General features: G+C 45.3%; 1 protein-coding gene across 1 annotated transcript in view; it reads left to right on the top strand.

Moving 5' to 3' along the window:
* Cd101 (CD101 antigen) overlaps positions 1 to 24,561 on the top strand; it is a 37,365-nt gene that overhangs the window by 6,000 nt on the left and 6,804 nt on the right. The window contains exons 2-8 of the mRNA NM_001167906.2: positions 2,822 to 3,202; positions 4,565 to 4,981; positions 6,274 to 6,660; positions 10,189 to 10,566; positions 11,364 to 11,768; positions 15,304 to 15,714; positions 19,624 to 20,073. Of these exons, the coding sequence (NP_001161378.1) occupies positions 2,822 to 3,202; positions 4,565 to 4,981; positions 6,274 to 6,660; positions 10,189 to 10,566; positions 11,364 to 11,768; positions 15,304 to 15,714; positions 19,624 to 20,073 (2,829 nt within the window). The remainder of the gene's footprint in view (positions 1 to 2,821; positions 3,203 to 4,564; positions 4,982 to 6,273; positions 6,661 to 10,188; positions 10,567 to 11,363; positions 11,769 to 15,303; positions 15,715 to 19,623; positions 20,074 to 24,561) is intronic.

The raw sequence follows: 24,561 nt of genomic DNA, 5'->3' as shown, positions 1-24,561 counted from the left end.
TAGGAGCTGGGCTTCCTGCGGTGGCTTGTTCTTGGCATGCTGACTGACTGTGTCCTTTCTGTAATGCTCTCCTTTGTTGCAAAGGAAAGTTTACTGGATGAGTCGTAGGAGTTACACTTACCTGTGGGTATAAGGATAAATATTTAGTATGTCGTTAGGGATTATGCTGGCTGAGTAAAGTGTTAGTAGTAGAATCTTCTCGAAGAGCCATGACCTCGCTAGCCCTGGGCAGTTGGCTAGGTTTCTAGTACTAAGCATGATTTCTTTCCTGTTGGGTGGACCTTAAGTCTAATTAGATAGCTGTTGGTTACTGCCAAGATATGAGGGCCAGTAATACTTTGCCACATTGGTCATAGCTGGGTGTGCCACCTTATATTTAGAAATAGGATCTATCACTTGTACCTTGGACTCACCTCACTGTTTCAGATAGGTGAGCCTGCCTGCACGCCCCAGGATTCCTCCTGCTAGGCCTCCTCAGCACTTGGATACCGGGTACACCACTATGCTCAGCTTTTATTCGAATACTGGGGATCAAGCTCAGGTCCTTATGCTTGCTCAACGGGCACTTTGCTGACTGTAACATCTCAGTTCTAAAAAAAAAAAAAAATCTCATGGTGAAATATAGTATGTAAGAAAAGGCTAGTAAAACATAAGTATGCAGTTTGATGAGTAAGCAGAAGCTAAAACCTGTGTCATCACTACAACGTTCAAGAAACAACACGATCAGGTCCCTAGACGTGCCCACCCATCCTGCCTGAGCATCATCGGGACATAATCCCTCCCCACAGATCACCCTCCTGACTCCCATGATAACCACTCCCTGACTTATTTTTAAAGATGATTTTAACCCTTATGCATCAGCTAAATGATACAATGTACTCTTGCCTATTTTAATATTTTTTATTTTATATGCATTGGTGTTTTTGCCTTTACATATATCTGTGTGAGGGCACTGGGATTCCTAGGACTAGAGGTATGGATAGTTTTGAGCTGTGGGTACTGAGAACTGAACCCAGGTCCTCTGGAAGAGCAATCAGTACTCTTAACTGCTGAGCCATCTCTCCAGCTCCATATATTTTAACTTTAAATATTTTAAGTTTTAAACGGACTATTTCTACAGATAGCCAAAGAGATTCAAAGTTACTCCATGAATGATCAGGCATAATTCTACATGTTACTACAAATAGTTATAATTTTTAATTTCTTTATAAAGTTCCATCTTGTGTATATGGCAATTCTGCTGCTATATTCCACTGTTGATGGACATGCGGGCTGTCCCTTGTTTTGGGGCAACAGTGAATGGCACTGCTGTTCCTTCATGTGTCACCTGATGCACAGTGCCCACATTGCACATTACACAAGGTTACCTTGCTGAAAATGTTTAAAACTTCTCTGTCATCAGTTTCTGGTAAGTAATAATTTAATTTTTTCTAATGTAGTCTAATTTCTATTTATAGATATTCAGCACAAAAAATGTGATATAAATATATAACATTGAGATTTATGAATACTTAAATGTATTTTTAAATTATTACTGGAAATGTGCGTGGCTGGGTATTGATTAGTTTCTTGGCCAGTTTTGGTTGAGTGTATTCAGATGCGGTTTTTAAGTTTTTAGTTGTTTTTATCAATTAATCACTTTACCCTCTTGTGGGGGAGGGAAGCCTCCTTCCTGCCTCTTTCTATTTCCTCTCATGAGCTCTGCATGTCTTTTCCCTTGCTCCCCACAGGAGTCTCCTGAACCCGTTGCCCTTGCTCTGGCTCTCTGGAGCCTCTTCTGAAGGATTCTATCTGTCAACTGCTTCATGCTGCCCACAGCTCTCAATGGATCTTCTGGTGTCCTTTAACCCCGTCTTGCCCTTCCAGGGTTCCTGGACCCTCAGAGAAGATCTTGTTCATCTCTGTGACATCATTACCTCTGGCTTCTGCTCTTTTGGAACCACAAAGCGAGCCCACTTTCAGTACTAATCGTAATGAACACTCTTATAGTTTCGGGGGGGGAGGGAATGCTGAATCTAAAACATCTCTATAAAAAAAGTTACCTTTTCATCACGTTTCTCCTTTAGACCTAATTTTCTGCAGTTTCAATTAGAAAACATCCTAGCTAAAAACCCTGGGTAAGAAAAAAAAAAATTAAACTCTGAGCCCAGAACCTGGACTTCATAAACATCCGTTTGAGAGTTTCAAGCAAAGTGAAAGAGCCTCTCTAAGAAATTCGAACAGTAAAAACAGCAAAACGAAGCAAAAGCAACGAGAAAAGAAAAACCTTTACAGTAGAGGCAGGAAGTGTCACTGCCATTTCTGGTGCTAATTTTATCTAGTCTTGCACCAGACATGGCTGGGAGCTGCAAAGATCTGTAACCAACCAGCAAGAAGGGTAAGGTAGCAGGAGCAGAGTGGTGGACTTAGCCTCTCTTGAATGCCCTTCTGTGGGAGAGGCTGCGTCTTGGAGTTTGGGGTTTGAGAAGGTTTATGCTGTTTTGCCATAAAATACTGCAAAAGATAAAAATATCAGATATGATATTACCTTTTGTCCATTTAGACAAGCTGCTGCTTTGTAGACGTGGCCTTGATACATGATTGAGGCTAAACATTTTCAAAAGGAAACTAGGGCTGTGTATGCTTAGGTAACGATGACCTCACTGAGCCATTCATTCCATTGCCATCCAGCCTGAGCAAGGTAGTGAAGATTCAAGGTGGTTACAGTGAATAACCTTCGGTCTCATTTACCAGGATGGTAATATAGAGACTACACGATGCGGTACCCTGGGAATTAGAGCACTCACCTATTTTTATCCCCTTTCTTCCTCCTACTTACAAGCTAAGTTCAGCATCGGCCAGAGGGAAGTAAAAATTCAAGAAGGCCCTCTGTACAGAGCCGAAGGTTACCCTGTCAGCATCAGGTGCACCGTAAGTGGTCATCAGGGTCCTTCCACGCAGGATTTCCGGTGGTCTATTTACCTGCCAAGCGCCCCGACCAAGGAAGTCCAGATCATCAGTACCAAGGATGCCGGCTTCTCTTACGCAGTGTATGCCCAGAGGGTGCAAAGCAAGGAGATCTACATAGAGAGGCTGCAGGGTGACTCGGTCCTGCTGCATATCTCAAAACTCCAGATGAAAGATGCTGGCGAGTACGAGTGCCACACACCCAACACGGATGGGAAGTACTTTGGAAGTTACAGTGCAAAGACAAATCTTACTGGTGAGTTCCTGTTACCCAGACCCTGGCAAGCCTGTATCCACTGTCACAGTGCCTTGCCAAGGGAGAGACTTTCCACTAGTCTGTTTGCTCTGGGTAAAGAGCCTACCTACCACTCCGAGTATTCTGGAGATGTGTCACAAGTAGGTGTCTCATGTGTTCCCAGTGACATATGCCACACAGCTTGAGGAGTCAGTGGGGGGCCTTCCCAAGCCCCCCACCCCACCACACAAGCTGGTAATAGCAAAGCCCCATCCCCCATATCATCTTGCAGCATCAGTAAGAGAGCCAGCACCAGTAGCATGAGTGATGCCATCAACTGCATGCAGAATGACTCTTTTCCAATCACCATTTCCTAGCACATTTATCTGGAGGGAGAGGATCAAATTCTTGCAACTGTGGCTCACTTGGAATATTTAGTTTCCTTTTGTAGCTTAGCAAACTCCTACATGAACTCCAGGATACAGATTTAACACACCACCTCAGGCCATATTCCCCAACTTGGTTCTTCTTTTATTTATTTATTTATTTATTTATTTATTTATTTATTTATTTATTATATGTAAGTACACTGTAGCTGTCCTCAGACACTCCAGAAGAGGGAGTCAGATCTCGTTACGGATGGTTGTGATCCACCATGTGGTTGCTGGGATTTGAACTCCTGACCTTCGGAAGAGCAGTCGGGTGCTCTTACCCACTGAGCCATCGCCCTGTTCATACTATAATTACCAGCATTCACCCAGTTATCTCATAATCAGCTACTCATATGCCCGTCTCCCACCACCTCTGAGTGTCCTGGGAACTCTCAGCTCTTGTACAATGTCTGTACTAGTCATTGGCTCAGCCTCAGTGCTCCTTCTATATGAGCTTCAACTGTGTGGTTTACATTCAAGGAAAAAGAGAATAGAAGGGTCCTTAGACAGCTATGAAAACTTTGGGAAAGCTTGCATTTGGTCTCTGACTAACAAATTACATTACTTTAGGTCTCCATAATAGAAAAAGCAGATTAGGGTTTAGGGAGGGAAAAGAAGCAATCCACTCAAGTCCATATAGCCAAACAGAGTGTCCGAGAGCCAGAACCTGAGTCCAGAAACTCCAGTGTTCCTCCTACTCGTGGCTGAGTAGCTAACCTGGCTCCAGCTTGTGCTGATGAAGCAAAGTCGGGGTCCTGCCTCCCTGAGCCACTCACTCTGCAAAGTTCCTATGCTCTCTCAGCAAAAAGGAAAGCCAGAGTTAGGAGAGCATATGGCGGGGGCACTCGAGGGATGAGCCTTGCAGATGAGGTTTAGGCACCATCTTCCCGAGAGGAAGGTCTAATGAGACAAACATGAACCAGTAAGATAATCAGTGTTGCCTTGTTTCCAGTGGTTCCCGACACCCTGTCTGCCACCATGCCCTCCCAGACGCTCAGTAAGAAGGAAGGTGAGCCCTTGGAACTCACCTGTGAGACAACCAAAGCCACCGTGCAACACACCCATCTCTCTCTCACCTGGTACCTGATGCAGGAAGGAGGAGGGAGCCAAGCCACTGAGATCGTTTCTCTCTCCAAGGACTTTGTATTGACCCCTGGGTCCTCCTATGCAGACAGGTTTGTGGCCGGTGATGTACGGCTGGACAAGCTTGGAGCCACTTCCTTCAGGCTGTCTGTAGGCAAGCTCCAGCCCTCAGATCAGGGCCAGGTGTTCTGTGAGGCCACAGAATGGATTCAGGATCCAGATGAAACGTGGACTTTGATCACAAGAAAGCAGACAGATCAAACAGCTCTGAGGATCCAGCCGGCAGGTAATTATCTTCTCAGGGAACCTGTGAATTCATTCTCAGTGAGTATGTAGGGATCTCTTTTTTTTATTTTTTTAAGACCTCCTGTTGACTTTTTCTAAAAGGTAGACAGAAAGTTCAAGTTAATTTTTTTGTTATCTGGAAAGCATAACTAAGAAGACGTTCTAGAATGTTCCATTAGGGCTCTGTTCCTGGGAGAGTTTATATGGGACCAGAAATGTGAAACAGATAGATTGATGCTACAAGGCAGCCATGGAACTTGCTTCATAACCACGGTTGCCAGGCACATTGTAAGCACGTTGTCTCCATTATATAATTGTAGTCCAAGTAATCACCTACAATGTAGCCAGCTGTCTGTTTTAAAAACCAGGGACCATGAGTGCATCCCAATACCTACGGGGACAGAAGGTGCTCGCTTCTAAAGCCAAAGCTGCCTCTCTCCAAAGCCTACCTACCACAGGCAGCTGGGTCTCAAAGCAGCTCCAGTGTCCAATATGAAGCCTCGCCCCTGCTGGTGGCAGGATGCCCTTCCACCAGGCCCCATCTCTATATTGAAGTGATGCCACCTTGCATGATCCCTTGACATTTTTGTCAAAAGTAGACAGAAGGCCTGGTCATTTTTGGTCTTTTTATGTACATTGGTTTAATAAGAGCTAAGACCGTGAGTATCCACTGTAGAAAGCGATTCTCCAGGGGTGGGTCACTGACTTTACATGATACTCAGCTTCACTGAATCCCGTGGCATTCAAAAGTCCAACGTGTGCTCAGTGGGTCCTACAAAGGCCCTATCACATGTGCTTGGAAGTTAGGAAGTTCTACTGGCTGTTTATCAGACAAACAAACAAGGTAAGAAATAAAAGTTGGGGGTTCAGAGGAAGAAGCAAATACCCTGCACACGGTGAGGCCCAGGTTTAATCCCCAGTACAAAAAGAAAAGAGAAAACCAGAAGTCCTAATTTATAGCAATTCAACACAGCATGAAATAGTTCACTTTTTCATTTGGCAGGCAGGCCTAAGTAGATCTTGACATATCTGTGTGTGTGTGAAATTTTTCCTTACTGGGGACTGCTTTCAGAAAACCATAGACACTGTCCTTTCTGGGTGACTTAGACAAGTCGAGGACTTTGTAATTTTCTTTTACTGCAGGGCTACTCTGGAGTAGGGAACTCTGGCGCCATAGAACTGAAAGGTGACATGCAATGCATGCATTGGATCCTTATCACTGTCCCATTCGTCTTGTGCTAAAAGGGGCAAGTAGAGGGCTTTCTAAACATCTGCTTTGCTTTTGTTGCCTAGCAAGAGATTTTACAGTGAGCATCACAGCCAGTAGCTCACCTGATGAAGGAAAACCCTTGGAACTGGTTTGCCTGGCTGTTGGCAGAGATGGTAACCCGCAGCTTCAGGGTGTGTGGTTTCTCAATGGGAAGGAAATTGCCCAGACTGATGCTGGTGGGGTCCTGGACCTGAAGAGAGACTACAGAGACAGAGCGAGCCAAGGCCAGCTGCAGGTGTCAAAGTTAAGTGCCCAGACGTTCTCTCTCAAGATCTTCTCCGTGGGTCCAGAGGATGTAGGCACCTACAGTTGTGAAGTGGCAGAGGTGGCGAGGACTCAGATGGGCTCCTGGCAGGTACTTCAGAGAAAGCAGTCACCAGGCTACCGGGTGCAGCTGAGGGAGCCAGCAGGTACGTGACAACATGACATAGGGGCATGCATAGATGGTGCTGTCTTCAGACGCCCCTGGGGGGTGGGCATTGCAGAAGCACATGTGAGGCGGGGGTGGGGGGGGTGGGGGGGTGGGTCTTCCTTTAGAGTCTGGAGCCTGTCAGACCCTACTGGAGGGGAAGTAAATCATGAAGGACCATGAGTACCCACACTAGCCAAGATGTTTGGAGTGTAACTCCTGAGCCATGGGGCATGGACATTTTTCTTCATTTCTTTCTATTTCAATTCTCTTGTTTATAAAATGACAAGTAGGTGGCCCCTAAATCCCATCTTGCCATCTTACATTGTTTGAGTCTATTTTTTTTTTTTGGTTGTAATTTTCATATGCTGTTTTCTGTATAATGAAGTCTTCTGACTTTGTATGTTTGCACACTTGTATGTACATAAGCATACGCTTATAAGTGCATGAATATGCTGCGTGCTTGTGTGCCCACATGTATGAATGCACGTGTGTGCATGAGGGCAGGGAGAGGTAGAGTTCCTTTTCCTGGGGAACACGCAGCCGAGTAAGCTGACCTTGAGTTGAAGCTGGGCAGCCATTTTTCAATTGCCTTCGGCTAATCTTGTTATGTTAACTTGCAGTGGGTCATAATTCTGACTCATAGTGAGGAATGAAGAGACAAATGAAAGTGGACAGACTCTATTCTCTGCGCTTGCTGGGATGCGGTGAGCTGTCTACTCAACTGGTTCTGAGCATCCCTTACAGTGCAAGCCACTGCTGTGGCTTGTGTATAATTGTCCTTCAAAGGCTCAGAGTTTGGTCCTCAGTGTGGTGATGAGGATGAAATTAGACCATGGGTGCTCCACCCTCGTGAATGTATTAATGCCACCTTGGGAGACAGGACTGTGTGAATGAGACCACCCCGTATGCTTGTCCCTCCTGTTCCCTCTCTTCTTCACAATGTCCTGCTGTAGTTAGAGGGTCCCCACCATGCCAGTACCACAATATTTGGATCCTTAATCCTGTGAACCCCTTTATACATTACCCAGCTTCACATATCCTGTTCTTACAACACAAAACAGCCCCAGGATGGCCACTAGGTTAATCATCACTTTGTGAAGGTTGAGTGACTTTAAATATGTTTGAATCCTCAGTGCTTTGTGTATAGCATAAAAACAGATGCACCCACAACTAATATTAGAATCCTCTGGGCTGAGTGGTAAAGTCAAACTCTAGAAAGAAAAATTGCCCAAAAGCAAAAAAAAAAAAAAATAGGGGAAGAAATTTTAATTAAAAATAAACTGAGCTAAAATGAAAGCTATTCTTGCTACACTTGCTCATTAGGGGTATCTCCAAAGATAGATAAATGCCCCTTCAGAGCTCTGCCTCCCTCTCCCCATTGGCTAGGGAGGAAGAAAGCAGAGCTAAGGACAAGTGGCAGGCCAGGAAGTGTGTTGCTGTCAGTTTCCAAGCTAAACATTTGGTCTAAGTTTCTAGGATTCAGGAAAAACAATGTGGGCGGTTTACATATTTGCACAGAGCTCGCTAAATCTCTGAACTCCCAGGGGGAAAATATCTACAAACTTCTTTAAACCTGGTGTGTGAGAATTTGTTCCCAGGAGCCCCAAAGGGTGCTTTGTGGCGTCCGGCTCCTGTCCTGCAGAGAGAGTTATCCTTTAGTGCTAAAGAGAATTATTTTCTCTTAAACTAGAGTCCAAACTGGGGCTAACATGTAGCAATTGGAAAGCTTATTAGCATACTTATTGGGGGCCTTGTCTAACACTCTGTTTTGAAAGTCCAAACATTTGAAACATGAGCAGACTTTATCACTCCATGAATATTTTAAACAGAAGGGAACACCCACTGCTGCCGTGCCTTGCTGTACTTCTTACTATGAGGCTAATGGCCACAAGGCATTTCTGAACTGATGCTCGTTGAAACTGATCTTGATGATTACGTTAAAGAGCCGAGATTGTGGCTCCTTATTTCCCTTCTAATTTTTAAACTTCAGTCATGAGTCATTTTTATATCAAAAACAAACAGACAGACAGACAAACAAACAAAAAACATATACCACGACCAGTGCCTCTCTCACCCAAAATGCAGAAGCAAGCTTGATAATTTGCTCAACCCGTTTATGAAGATTAGTCTTCATTCTGCCTTTGTAGCTGGTGTGTGCAAGCCTGAAGCAGTGGATGGGATCTCTCTCCTCTGTAGGGAAGAGCAATTTGCAGATTCGTTTAGATCCCCTTTAGGTTTCTAATGCCAGGCTGTTTTATTTCTCTCTTTTGTGTTGAGCTACCTCTGCTGTTGCCAGTGCCTCTTATTAAACACTAATGGTAATTGCTAACCCTTTTCAGTACTCTCTGTAGCCCAAGGCCTACGCCCTTACTGTGGCCTTTGTTCAGTCTTCTCCATGAAGCAAAAAAAAAACGTGGTTGCTATTATTACCCTCATTTTTCCTGGAAAGAAACACAAAGGCTCGGAGAGGTCAAGTGTGCTGCCCAGAGTGATTCTGCCTCCAGGTCATGGTGGGTGCTATCCTTACACTGAGTACTGGGATGCCCAGGACACAGGAGCTCCTGAGGTATCTACATGGCCCACAGGGTAGCCAGGACAGGACCTTGTACAATAAGCATTTGTTGAATGAATTTTTTTTCATTTCTCCACGTCTTGAATTTCCCATCTGGGAGCTGGCCTTGCATTTATAGTTATTTAGCATATAGTTATATTATACAGCATTTAAACATGAGAAGACGGTCACTTGCCAATGATAGAAGATTGATATGCACCTGTATATATAATACATATGTATATAAATATTAAATTTTCCCAGATTAGTGGTTTTTATGGTGGTATTGCAAACAGAAATCTAATTAATAATTTTCTTTCCCTCTTCAAAACACACACTAAGCTAATTAGGACTGGCAGGCACATGCAAGCAGACAGAGAACATACTTAAAAAGAGTGACAGCCTTTATTCTAAAAACAAACACCCTAAAATGTAAATTATCATAGCTTCATTACTTTCAGGTTCATTTACTCTCCCTAATGAATAAAAAAAAAAAAAAAACCTATCAGGTATTTGCCCAACTAGACCTTCTTCAGTATGGGTCGGCTGAACAAAACCACAAGAAAAGGAAGTATATATTATGAATCATGTACGTGTTTGTGGGCTCTCCTGGTCTCCTGTCTGCTGTCTTGTTTCCACTATGTAATAATTACCTTAGAGAAGTTTTATTTTATTTATGCACACAGAGACACCCACATATACCCTTGCACACTATCTACCTATCCCGCTATCCATTTATCTTTCCATCCATCCATCCATCCATCCATCCATCCATCCATCCAACCATCCATCTATCCATCTATCCATCTATCCATCCATGATGGTTTGGAAGATCTTTGTTCTGGGCATGGTATGGAAGAATCAACCAACTCTGATCAAACAAGTAAAGTACTTTATAGTTAAAATTCATCATCATATTTTAGAAATTTTTTTATTTACTTAAAACATTTTTCTTCCATAACCTGTCATCTGCAGCAAGAAGTGTGACCGTGTCTGCCGAGCAGCGTACTGTGTGGGAAGGAGAGACGCTTACCCTTCTCTGCAAGGCAGCTGGGGATGTGAGTGCTCTATCTGTGAGTTGGTGGCTCACCCCACAGGACCAGTCCACACCCGTGTTTGTGGCTGGCATGGGGCAAGATGGTACTGTGCAGCTGGGAGTCTCTTCTCCGGGCCCTGCGCACCGTGGTAACAGGAGGCTGGAGAAAGTGGACTGGGCCACCTTTCGGCTGGAGATTGCCTCTGCCATGGTCACAGACAGCGGTACCTATGAATGCAGGGTGTCAGAGAGACTCCAGAACCAGGCCAAAGGTTTGCAGTCAACCCAGAAGATTTCAGTCACTGTAAAATCTCTGAGTAAGTCACTGGGAAAAGTCCTTTTCTGAGTGTATGACAGTCACCTTATTCTGTACTGAAGTTTGGATGGTATCATTCAGAACTCCTGCCAGAGGTGCACGTACCCCGAGTGCCCTGGGTACGTGTGCTGTGAGTGCCAGCGGTATGTGCACCCCAAGTGCCAGCCAGCGGCATGTGTACCGTGAGACATGCAGAGCAGAATATGCAAATCAGGCCTGACAGCAACCTCTCGAGTTTATTCATCTTTATAAAGATCATTCTAGAGTGCAGCTTGTACATTGTTCAAAGTTGAAAACAAACCCCTGTGATTCCTGGTTGACTAGCAGATGAGTGGAGCCAAGCTTGCCCCGTCCCAGCAGCAGCCCAGGTATCATGGAGTTTTCTCTAGCATGGGCAAGAGAGTGACATTGAGCCCGGGGGACAGGGGGTGGGCCAGAGGGAGGAAGGAGGCCAGACCGTGCTGTGAGTGTTCTACTTGCTGAGTGGGGAGAGGAAAGAGGCCAGACCCTGGCTGCGCGTGGTGTCCCTGCTCTGTGCAGCTGTCTAAGTGGCGCACTGGAGAAACACTGCCTGTTTGTTGTGGCTGCTGAGAACAGTCGTAGGCGAGGGGGGAGACTTGGAGAGCCGAGGTTGAAATTCAGGACAGACTGTACTGTGGACCAACCTCTACCCCCAAATTCATGTCACTCCAGGAACACAAGTGTGTGGCCCTGTGTAAAGGGGGCATTGAGAAAACTTGGAAGTCCCCGAGCTTGGACCTGGTAAACAGGAAGTGTGTCTCACATTCTCCCCCACAGAGTCAAGTTTACGAGTTAATCTGATGAGCCGTCAGCCACAAGTGATGCTAGCCCATACCTTCCACCTGTCCTGTGTAGTGAGGGCCAACTACTCGGATCTCAAGCTGCCGTTCTCGGTAACGTGGCAGTTCCAGCCAGCGGGCTCTGGAGCCTTTCATCGGCTTATTCGAATTGCCCACAATGGCACCGTTGAATGGGGGGACGTCCTCTCCCAGATCCACAGGAAGACGAAGGTGTCACAGTCTTTCTTTCGTTCTCAACTCCAAATCTACGATGCAGCTATGGAGGAGACAGGGGTGTATCGGTGTACAGTGGAGGTTTATGACAGAGATTCCATATGCACAAGTGGCCCAGCCAGAGTATCTGCCACCTCTAACCTATTAATGATTACTGTCACCTTTCCAGGTAAGTGATACTTGACATTGAGCCTTTTTTAAAAAAGAAAAGAATATCCTTTTTTTTTTGGCCAGGTTTAGTGCATACCTATAATCCCAGTATTCAGGAGGCCAAAATAGGAGAATTGAGAATTTGAGGTCAGCCTAGGCTGAAATAGTGAGCCCCTGTCTCAAATAACAACGGAGCTCCTCCCACTTTGTGTAAACTATAGAAACAGACATAATGTATCCATTCACCACGTTTGTCCTGGTAAAGTGAGCATGATTTAATGGCATCAACATGAAGTTAGTATACGTGGAATGGCCACATTGGTTGCTAAAACAATGAAATACTTCCTTAGCAGCTAATAACCACTGCTCTTTGACCTTTCCACACCTGCCACGAGTTCTCATTGCCAGCAGCCTCATGATACTGTGTGGCACAGCTGAGCCTCAAGAACCTCCTACAGGGCAGATGATATTTTAAGTCAGTCACTGCTGGTACTCCAGCGTGGTTTTCGTATTTGGAAGTGGTGGGGAATCATGCAAATTCTATTAGAATACTGTCTTAGGGTTTTATTGCTGTGAAGAGACACCATGACCATGGCAACTCTTATAAAGGAAAACATTTAATTTGGGCCTGTCTTATAGTTTCAGAGGTTCAATCCATTATCATCATGGCTGGAAGCATGACAGCATCCAGGCAAATGTAGTGCTGGAGAAGGAGCTAACAGTTCTACATCTTGATCCACAGGCAGCAGGAAGAGACTGTGTGCCACACTGTGGATAGCTTGGGCAATAGAAAACCTCCCAACCTCAGTGACACACTTCCTCCAACAAGGCCACACCTCCTAATAGTGCCACACTCCCTATGGCCAAGTATTCAAACACATGAGTTTATAGGGGGCATAACCATTCAAACCACAACAAATATGCTTAGCTGCCTCTTTTAATATATTAACATGTAAGAGAGACTTTGTGGTTCCAAGTCCAATTCAGTCTTAATGCAATAGCAGAACACAGAGGCTGAAAGTGAAACCCTCCCTAGCCTGAGGTTCTGCCACGCCTTGTGCTTCCTCTTTCCTGATTTGCTGTGAGGGACTTTGAGATGGCTCAGATGTGATAAGCTCCAGGTTTGGGCAAGTCACTTAATCTATCCCTACCGTAGTCAACACCTCGATAAATCTCTGACGTAACATTGAACTGGGGTGTGTCTATTGTGCCCCCAAAGCAAATAGTCTTGCATGGCAGCCACCACCTGCTCTGTGCTGCTGAGCAATGTTTTTGTTAATAGTCGTGATCTTGCTCATGAATTCATGCCTTGACTTACTCGCTCTTCCCATGATGTCTGAGATTGCTTCCACGAGCCTTGCTTGCTCTCGGCTCCACGCCATGAGGTTTCCTTCCTAACACCAAGAATTCCTTCTCCTCCTCCTCCTCCTCCTCTTCCTCCTCCTCCTCCTCCTCTGAGTCGCTATATTAATTCTTTTGTTTGTTTTTGTTTTTGTTTTTGTTTTTGACGGTGTACAGTCTAGCCTGAAGTTCTCAGTCCTTCTGCCCCAACCCACTAAGTGCTCTGGTTACAGGTGTATGCTCCAATGCTTGGCTTGGCTTTTCTTTCTAAACTAGTCTTGTTAGGTGACCAGGAATGACCCTGAACTTCTGAACCTCCTCCTTGGTACTCATGCACTCGTCCCATTGAGCCCAGGTGGTTTTGTTTGTTTGTTTGTTTTGTTTTTTAAAGCAACTGTTCTTAGATATGTCCTCTGAGTCTCCACGTTTTTCTAGGGGAAACAATTCTTCCCGTGGATACAATCTACTTGTTGACAACCTCTGTGTTCATTACCCAGAATGGTTTGTCTTCTGGTCTTGGAATTTACATCTAACTGCTTCCAAGGCATGCCTATATTCAGTGTCATAGCGTAGGTCGTTATCATTGTCCCTTCCATATTGTTCATGATGTGGTGGTCCTCCCCACGTCCCAGCACCACAGATTAGAAACCTTGTCCTCCGCATGTCCAAACTCCCATGACAGGCATAAAAGATCTTTTATACTCACTTGTCTCTTCATCGCCTCCTACTTTCCATCCTAGATCTGACTTCCAACCAAACTCAACTGCCTGGATTCGATAATCCCCACTTCCTTTTATGTGGAAATCCTTTGCTCTCTATTCATCAGAATGACTGCTATTGATCTTCAAGGCTCAGTTCAGAGACGTCTCCCCTCACTCCTGACCTTGGGTTAGATAAATCTGCTGGGGGATCCTAACATTTGTTCCATTACTGCATATCTCTGTCCTATATTGGTGACCAATTCCAGGAAGTCTTTGTTCCTATCCTATAACTTCCTCTAAACCGTGGTTCACTGACAGGAGCTATATACAAAATACCTAGAATAGTCTGGTATGTGATACACAATGTGATTAATAAATGTTTGTTGAAGGGGGAATTCAGGGACCTACTGGTAACATCAAGAAAAGTAGAGTTATCAACAAGAGATGGCAAAGAGGTTTGTGACATTTATTGTTCATCTTAGGACAAAGGAGAGGCCACTGGTGTTAAGGGATAGCAGACCCAAGTCCATGTGGTAGTTTCAAATGGACTGGCTGCAAAAAGATAGCATTTTAACAGCTTGAAAATAACCTCTTCTTGTGTACTCCTGTTTGAAGGCAGCTCTAACTAGACGTTGACAAATTGGGGATCCAGAAGTGGTTCAGAGGCAGGGCGCTCATAATGTCATTTTCTTTCAAATGATGCAAATATGCTATGGAAGAGATTCCTCTGCTTAAATATGACAGGATTGTCATGTGGGGAAAAAGCTGGGCTTTTTTTTTTTTCATGACTGTCCCCCATCCCCACACAGTAAGGGCAGAAGGAGAGCCAGCAGATGGATGTTATGAAGAGAGAAACATCAACTCACAGTCACACAGACTTCTCACAGTCATGTCTGGCCTTTTGACATTGTGACATTGTGACACTACACTGTCATCTACAGAGTTCATGCACAACCAAAACACCAAAAGCAAAAAAACAAAAACAAAAACAAAAACAAAAAAACCATAGTGTTTTAAGTCCATTACAATTCTGTGTTGGGTCCCATTCATAGTTCCTCTTAGCTACATGCTGCCCGTGAAACAGGCAGACCTCAGTGATGGAGGGAACAGCGTCCTCAGATTATATGTCATACCAAAGTTGAGTGGACAGTTAGGGCAGCTGCTGTGGGGGAATTCAGCCACACTATGGTTGTAGAGCAGCAGTTCTCAACTTGGGGGTCAAGAGAGAACCTGTGTATCAGATATTTGCATTGTGACTAACAACAGTAGCAAAATTATAGACATGAAGTAGCAACAAAATAACTTTATGTTAGGGTCACCACCACAACATGAGGAATTGTATTAAAGGGTCTCGGCACTAGTAAGGCTGAGAACCACTGCTGCAACAATGGCTATTTGTCCTGGTTAACAAGCTAGCTTAAAATTCTGGCGTGTGTGTGTGTGTGTGTGTGTGTGTGTGTGTGTGTGTGTGTGTGTTTCCAGTAAAGTAATTCTTTCCATTATTTCCTTCAGAGAGCAAACTGAGCGTGAACTCAAGCAGTCAGGTCCAAGAGCTATCCATCAGCTCCAGCACTCAGATAGAATGTGCCATCTTGTCCCGATCTGCTGGAAACCTTCCGTTATCCATCATTTGGTACTTCTCTTCCGTTTCTGCAAATGCATCCTATCTGAAAATCCTAGAAATGGACCAAAGCAGTGTTGTAAAATATGGGGACGAATTTCAAACCCCTCGGAGCAAGCAAAAATTTTATTCTGAGAAAGTTTCTCAAGACTTATTTCTGCTGAACATTCTGAGTGTGGAGGACAGTGACCAGGGCCACTACCACTGTGCTGTAGAGGAATGGCTCTTATCTACAAATGACACTTGGCAAAAGCTTGAAAGAAAGACTTCAGGACTCACAGAATTGAAACTCAGGCCCACAGGTAAACCTTAGGAGAGTATTGTCAGACATTTTTCTCCAGTGATGTTTAAGATGTGACTATGAAGAGATTAAAAAATATGATCTGGACCATAGAAATAATAGGCACCTACAAATGACTACAGGACAGGGTAGCCTACCAGAGGAGGGGAGGTTGCTTAGGGTGAATCAGTATAAGGTTTCAAGCTCGAACAGGAACAAGATCCCTTTGCCTGGTTTGCTTATCAGCTTGGCAGCCTGGTCCATGCAGCTGCCCAGGGAATCGTATCTCCAGATCTCTATAATAACAAGCTGTGTCACTCCAGTGGGGGCCCTACTGTAATTTGGCAGAGAAAGAGTAATACGAAGCATATTTCTCCCACTGTGAACAGAAACTGTACAACTCTATGGGGATATGTGGAGAAATTGCTTTTCAACATTTGGCTGCCTAAACATAAGGCAAGTAAGAGTAGTTAACTGTTGGAATGGCTTACTGGGGGAGTCTTCTCCACCTCTGGAGATCTTTAAAAGTGTAATGGAACTTCCATCCATTCCAGCTAGTCTGCGAGTGCTGCTGTCTGAATGCAGACAGGCTTGACTGGGTCTCTCGGTCCTGGCTGGGTCACCTCTGTTGATTAAAGTCAAATGGGTACCACAGCTAAGGACCTGGGCAAGATCCAACAGTGTGGTGTAAATAACTCAATCTAATGTGGTGCTTAAAGTACTGTTTTCAAGATGACATTTTTTTTTATAAAGCCCCTAAGATTATACCTGGACATTCCCATATGCTAGAAACGGGACTGCAAAGGTAAGTGAGACAGGGCTCTTGCCCATGGTGAGCTTACAGGCTACAAGAGACAAATAAGAGAAATCAGCTTAGGGAGCAACCTCTCCCTCTGTCCTTTCTCTTCAGGTCCCTCCCATTCTCTGTTTAGCTTGAGTGCTCCCCAGGGAGTGATCCTAGGCTCTTCTTCTTAGTCCCTGCTTTTCTCAGAACTTCTAAAACCCTGCCCTGGCTTTAACTATTGTCTACAAGCTAATCACCCCAAATCTTTGGATTTAGATATTCTGAGCCTTGTACTTTTAGACTCTACTGTTCACTTCTACTTGGATGGCCCCAGAGATCCCATTTATTATCTTTTCTGACCCTCATGATTACTTTGTCTTCCTATATTCTGGATCTGTGTGACTGATATCCCTGCCTTCCAGTAGTCTTAACCAAACACTTGACTGTGCGTGCCTGCACGGTTTTAAGGAAGCAACATCTCTTGGCTCAAGCCAGTGTTTCTATGGCTTCAGGATTAGATCTTTTAGTGTATCAAGAAATTCTCACAGTCTGCACTGTTAGGTCAATTGGATTGGGAGGCACCAAGGAGGTTAGTAGAGTCCACTTCAGGTGTGTTTATAAGAACATTTCCAGAGAGAGAGTAGCTAGGGGAGACCTGCCTGAATGTGTGTGGCCTGGGGTTAGGAGTAGGGCACCAGACCAAATAAAAGGGAAGAAGGAAGTCCATGTGAGTAGCTGTGCTCTCTCTTCCTCCTTGCCATCCTCAGAGCAACTTTTGCCACCTGTTCCAACACTATGAAATTCTGCCTCACCTCTGGCTCAAAGCTGAGATGACCTTGGACTGAACTCTCTGAAGTTATCAACAGAATAAGCATTTCTTCCTCTAAACTCTTCCTTTTAAGTATTTGTTACAGCAGCAGCAGCAGCAGCAGCTGCAGCAACAACAACAAACTAACATAGAAAGTTGATTCCAGGGAGGTGGGAGTCAATGCTGTGATCCAGCCTGATAAAGTAATTCTTAAGCATATGAAACTGGTTTGAGGGAGGAGTTTGGAAGAAGTTGAAAAAGCAAGCCAGAACAGTTCTAGAGTGTTTTAAGCAGACCTTAATGGACAGTCCTGGTGAAAGAAAATGTTGGTAGCTGTATGGACAGAGAGACCTTGCTCATGAAATTTAACATGGAAATGGCGGCTTTATTGGGAAGTGGCCTAAAGGTCATTCATGTTGAATTCTGGCAAATATTTTATTCATTCCCTGAGACTTGAGTGAGGTTGAACTCAAAAGGAAAAAAATAAAATTCCAAGGCAACTCGGGTTATGGCCTGGTTACTGTGCCTTCCTTTTAGCCAGGTTTACAGTGACAACTAGCGACAAAAAAAAGAGCAGAGAGACGTGAAAACTTTGGCATCCGCCCAATAAAGAGGCTCACGTAAAGCTGAGGAGTGGGGAGTCAAAGAATGTTGGCTGCTAGAGATTAGTGTTACATACTTCATACCCGCACCCAGGAAAGGCACTATGGAGGCATCTCAGGAATTGGCCCACCTGTCAGCCATCACAGACTCAAGGATGTAAAAGAGTAAACTCACTGAGGAGAGGTTTGCTTGAAAGCCATGTGTGGTGGCATTCAGCTAGGAAGACTGAGGCACAGTAGGACAACTTTGAAGACACCCTGACTTACAGAGTGAGTTCGAGACTACCCTGAGCTACTGTGATTTTTTTTTTTTTAATGACTTTCTCTTGAGGTGCTAGCAACATGACCAGAGTTCCTGGCTCCCACTGAGCTCTGTAGGAAGTTTGTTCTGTAGAATCCATTTTACTGGGCACAGCTGCATAGGTACTAAGAGGCCACTGAAGCCGTGGTCCAATGACACCTAATTGTAAGGCAAGCCATTCACATGGCTCTGGTTTTGTAGACATGCAGAACATAGGGGTTATTCGATCCTGGAGCCCGAAACCCCCAGTCACACAATAACTTTGCTTCCTTAAGTTGTCTTGCTCCGGTATTTTTATTGCAATGATAAAAAACTGACTAACCTAACACAGTGACATTTCTCAACTCGAGAATGCTTGTAACTGACCAAAGTCTCTTAAAATACTCCGTGTGATCGCCATGTGACTGTGGGTTGATGGCTGCTGTACACCTGGGTTAGGAAACGAATTACGGAATAAGCTGCCAGGAGATACTTTGGGCATCACCGTGGCGGGAGCTTTTTCCCCAGGTCAAAAGAAGAAAGAATGTCAAGAAGAAAATAAACCTTAGTGACTAAGGCCAATGAGAAAACCATGACTGAAGAGATCTCTTGAGCTTGCAAGTGGTCCTTGGTTGAGTATTGGGATGAATTAGAAACCAATTTGCAACCAAATAGGGAGTAACTGGAGGCAAGGACACAGAGAAGTTTATGTGAATGAAGATTCTACATGATTCCCCATGAAGAGCATGTAAACACTAATTAGACTAAACATAGTGGGGAGGGAGTTGAAAAACAACAAAACAGATTAATAAATTAATTTGCAGTGGAATGGTAAATGTATTATACACTGTAATGCTCCACCTTGACTTTCGGTTATTCTTTGTTATAAATTCTGGGGATTTTATTTCAAGTTCTCGTCTGCTGGTTAGTGGGGGACAGGGAGGGAGGAGGAAGGCTGCTTAAGGCATACTGATTGATTGCTGAGACGGATCCCTTGGGCGGTATTCTGACACTGGTATCAGTGTTCTGTCTCTCAGTGTGTCTGAACAAGAAGATGACATCTGGGCGTGGTGGGGGAAGGTGATTTCATAAGGACCGGTACTGCTGTAATACTTAGCTTGGTGGAATATGGAAAGTTGGGAGCTGAGCAGCACCTGTGGCAAATCAAAGAGGAAGTTCAAAGTCGGGCAAAAGCTGTGAGCCTGGCTGAAGTCTATTTTAGCAGGAGGCTCCATCAGGCAAGAGGCTAAAGGAGGGAAGTGGTTAGCTTGGTTTGCAGCAGAGAATGTCCTGGCAAGTGTGACAAAAAGGAGAAGCATTGAAGGAAAACATTCATGATGAAGGTTCTCATGTCTGGAAAATCCCAGATGAGATCTCCCAGTGGAAATGATAGGGCTCAGAGGTGGCCGGGCCAAAAGTCTTGCTCTTCTCTAACTGTCCACCACTTTGCCTCCTAGGAAGCCAGGTCCATGTCTCCAAAGTGAATTGGACAGGAAACGCTACCGAGTATGGAGAGGCGGGCTTCAGCTGCAGCCTAGATGGCTCAGGCAGCACAGCTTCCCTATACTCTGTGACATGGTACCGGGGCAGAGGAACTGCCACGGCTACTGCTGCCGCAGTTGCCAATGCCACTGCCACCATCACTGCCCCCGCAGGGAGTCAAATGCTGGTGCACCTGCAGTATGACGGCTTGCTGCAGTATGGCAGAGAGGGGAGCAGGAGGCTCCAGCACTGCTACCGATCCTCTCCCACAGACTTCGTCCTGAAGCTGCATCGGGTGGAAATGGAGGATGCTGGGATATATTGGTGCAGGGTGACTGAGTGGCAGCAACATGGCCACCCAGGCAAGTGGATCAACCAAGCCTCAGGCGAGTCGCAACGAATGGTGCTCAGGGTGCTGCGCTCAGGTAACTTGGGGGTCACTCAGCCACTGGCTCAGGGGCCGTGGCATATCTCTTCCCCTCTGCAACTCCTGCTAGCCTTCTTTCCTCCTTTCTTTTGGCTAATGATAAGATTTCAAATTCCTCAAAGATAACTTGACTGCCTTCTCCATACTAACTCATTTTAACCAGCAAGGTCTGCGTGAGGTTTGGGCACAGATACCTGACTAATAGGTACATCTGACCTGTCTGACCTTCCCTGCCCAAGCAAAGAGCCATCCGCATCATGTATGCCTCTGATACCCAAACAGCATGTGCAGCCAGCATCCTTACCTCTTGGCTGATGCTCTAATCCTCGGATGCTGTTTTTTAGTGGAAAAGAAAATGAGGCAGAATAAGATGGTTGTTGTGGTGATAGTTCTGCACTTTGACTCAACTGAACCAGAGTCAGTTACACCCAAATACTTCCTTGGTCAAGGGAAGAAAAGAACCCAAACACTCTTCCTCAAAGAACCATTGCTGGGATCTCTACCCAACGTGCAGAGGCAGAACAATTGCTGTGGTTCAAAGCTTTAGAGACTCTGGTCCATGATCATTTGGCCCTGTGACTGAGTCTGCAGCAGCATACCATGGCAGGAGTATGTAGCTGAGCAAAACCACTCACCCCGTGACTAGGAAGTCAGAGAGAAAGGAAGAGGAAGGGCTGGTGTCTCACTGTCCCCTTCAATGATGCGCCTTTAATAACACAAAGATCTCCTACTAGAACCATCTCCCACTAGGCACCACCACCTCCTAATAGAACCAAACTGAAGAGCAGGCCCTTAACACATGGACTTCTAGGGCATCAGATGGTCATTTAAGACCCAAATGGTAGCAATGGTCATTTAGTATCCTCTTTCCATTGTATCATTGTGTCCTGGAAGACTTCAAAGAGAGGACAATGTCATAGAGAGTTAGTTGCCTCCTGGACTCCAACAAAGAGAACCACCACTCAAAGGCCTTTGACCAAAGAGTGACAGTTCTTTGTGTAGGGAAGTCATCCTCAGCCACTGCCTCAGCCTAGTGTCGAATGAGACATGTGATAAGCATCTATGAGGCATGTGCTAATAAGACACATCTTCTAGCAAGACCAATAAATTGGGGCTGGCTATAGGATCTGCCAGATAATTATCTTAGCTACTTCTTTCTTATTCCAGTGAGACTCAAGTAGGTGAAAGGCAAATTACAGGCTGACCTTCTGTTGGAAAAGGAAGACTAGAGAAATTAAGGCAAAGTCTTAGTACTCTACCACAGGAAAGATAAATGGATTTATCATAAAATTGACATTCCTAGGAGACCAGCTGGCTTTAGTAACAGTTCCTGGAAGGAGAAGGGTCCATATGTCAATTTCTCACAGGCAGAGAGCCTCACTACATCCAGTTAGGGTCCACCTGAAGTGTTCCCTAGGGCTCTACCATCCTCTTCCCTGTCTAATCTTCAGGGCTCCATCATCCTTCATCCTTCAGTAATTTTTTTATGTGTCCAGGTAGAATTTTTCTTATCAGCTTTCCATTACAACAGTTATAGATGCTGTTCCACACATCTGGGTACACCCTACAAATGTTTTCCTCTGGAATTCATGGGCCCTATGGAGTCAGCAGTTTTTATAGTAGAATAGGTAACAACCATAGGAAGGACAGACTCCGTGACTAGCAAGCATGTCCCCTATGAGACAGGTGAGATGCTGCACGGTCTATATATGTGAGAACGTGTGGAGCAGGTGCAAAGGAGGAACTCTGGAGGGAGACAGTAAAACAATGACGTCACTTGTGTCTCCTCTGAAAATGCTCACAAGCCTGGGCCACGACCAGCAGGGATTTCACTGCAACTAACACCATGTGTTCCCAAGGCAGCCCTGTGACTGAGACACTGGCCTGGACCACCTCACTGCTCCTGGCTGGTGGTTAGGGAAACAGGCTGGAGCAACAAAAAGTCCTTAAGGATTGGAGACCATAAGCCTAAACTCAGCTTACAGTCCTACCATGTATTAGCTATGTCATCAGACTGTGTTTCCACATATGGGGTTTGGCTTTCTCATAAAAAGAGGATCATAATACAAATACATTTTTTAAAAACCTAGTACAGACACTGGCATATTTTAAGTTTTCGATAAATGTTCCAGTACAGCCAGGGCTACACAGTAAAACACTGTCTGGAAAAACCAAAAGAAAAAAGATACAGTTCCGGATGGAAAGAAAGTCGGGGTGGCAGGAACTTGAGGAGGGTGAGTTCCATTGTGTCTGCATTTTGGAGGAACCAGCAATGGGTGCTTATGCTGGGCTCACTTTCTCCTTCTTTAGAATCTGAGTCTAAGGAATGATGCCACCCACAGTGGGCAAGCCTTCACACCTCAGTTAACATGATCAAGATAACCCTCCACAGAATTGCCTGTTTCCTAGGTGATACCAGATTCAGTCAAGCTAAGGACTCTAACCATCACACATACCTACGTAATATGCTTATACCCATCTATGTGGCAGACTGTTTTAGTTTGCTCAATAAGTAATCGTATGAGATCTGAGCACACAAAAGTACCTATGGCAGAGGTCGTTCCCACAGAGTGGGAAGAGTCGAACCTGCTGTGCTGAGCATCATCAGAGAAATAGTCCCGGGATGCAGAGAGAGCAACTGAACTGGAGTGAAGGGTCAAGGATGGATGCTATCTGGGAAGGTCCCCTATAATATGGATGAATGGGAAGAAGGAAAACTATTCTAAGGAATGGTATACAAGATGGCAAAAAGATCTAAAACTCCATGCCAGAGCAAGGGACCCTCAGTGGTAGAGAATGCCTGGATCTCAATGCACAAGACTAAGCGATGGGAGAACGGGTGTGGGAATAGCACAGAGCTAAGATGTGCTTGGTGTCTAAAGTGAGGGAGAGGTGCTTTATCATGGCAGTTATGGGTGCTACTGCATAGGTTCAGGTGCAGCGGCGACACCCTCAGAGTCACATTTAGAAGGTTCCCATTGAGTGGAGCAGTGAAGCTGAGGTGAAGGGAGGCTGACAGAGCAGGGTGAGCTACATGAAACTGTAGCCAAGATGAGGGGAGATGGAGGCCTGAGCTCGGGCGGTGCTAGTGAGAAGGAGGGACGAGTGAACAGTCAAGTGTTTGGAGGTTGCTAGCTAGCTAGACATCTGTGGTCAGTGAGTGAGCAGAAGAGGCAAATCAGTATTGGGGCTTGGGTGGATCACGAGACCGTTTACCAAGCAAAACCAAACCCAGGCTTAGAGCGGGAGATTTTTCTGATATGTGCAAGTTGAGCTGGACCGCAACTCAAAAAGAGTTTCTAAGAAGCGTTTATCTGGGAAATAGTGGGAATTCCAAGGGTGACCCACACCTAACTTGTACACTAGGAGATATCAATGTATGGCCAGTAATGATGCTCAGGGGAGGACCCCCGAGGTAAAGTGCCAGGCATCAGTGGGTATCAGGTATCAGTGGGTATCAGGAGGTGAGAGAAACTCAAGAGAGGGAAAAGTACAATAGGCTGCTTAAGATAAGAATGGGAGATGCCTCAGGGCTTAAAAAAAAAAACAGCTGTGTAACCATGGTAACTAGAGTTCAGGTCCTAGGACCCCTGCAACAAGCCAGGCATGACCTCATATGCACGTGTGATTCTATTGGTGACAAAGTAGGAAAGCTCTCTGGGGTTTGCTGGTTGCCAGCCTAGGCAAAAAGTAACATGAGCTACAGGAGAGACCCTGACTCAAGAGGACAAGGCAGAGGCACACACAGAGAGAGAGAGAGAGAGAGAGAGAGAGAGAGAGAAAGAGAGAGGGAGAAAGAGAGAGAGAGAGAGAGAGAGAGAGAGAGAGAGAGAGAGACAGAGACAGAGACAGAGACAGAGACAGAGACAGACAGAGAGACAGCGACAGAGAGAATGGGAACATCTTCACTGGATCTAACATGGTAAAGGCAGAAAAGCTATATGAAAGTCAGCCTGAGGAGGCTGAAGAGTGAGGAAGCTGACAGGCTAGGTGTAAGGTAATTTCTCAAGAGCTGTAAAGGTCAGGAGAGAAAACCAGAAGAAATGGCAGGGAACATTGATACATGAGGTTTAATTATTTGTCCTGCTTGAGGTTCAAGTCGGTAGGCTCGGGGGCATGTTTACAGTACACAGAGGAAGAGGCAGCAGGGTTGGATGGAGATGCAGTCCTGACAGCGGCCCAGCATCTCCTCCTAATATCCTTCCTGGTCTGCATCTGAGCCCTTGTGGTTCTCCGTCATCACCCTGCAGCTACCTGTACCATACAGATCACCACTAGGGGGCACCCAAGACAGGCACAGATGTTTGCTGGCGTTGACTCAGTTGACTCCTGCTGACTGCCAGCTCTGCATGTTGGTAGACTCCAAATCAAAGACAGCTTATAACGGCTCCTCACTTCACCACCTCCCCTATTTGGCCACACCAGATGGGGTTAGCTTTAGAACTCCACGAAAGAGCCATGGATCACGTGGCTTGAGTGGAGGCAG

This window comes from Mus musculus, chromosome 3 (assembly GCF_000001635.26).
Source record: "Mus musculus strain C57BL/6J chromosome 3, GRCm38.p6 C57BL/6J".
In the NCBI taxonomy this organism is placed as follows: domain Eukaryota; kingdom Metazoa; phylum Chordata; class Mammalia; order Rodentia; family Muridae; genus Mus; species Mus musculus.
Note: the sequence above shows the minus strand (reverse complement) of the source record. Positions and strands in the feature narration are given on the sequence as shown.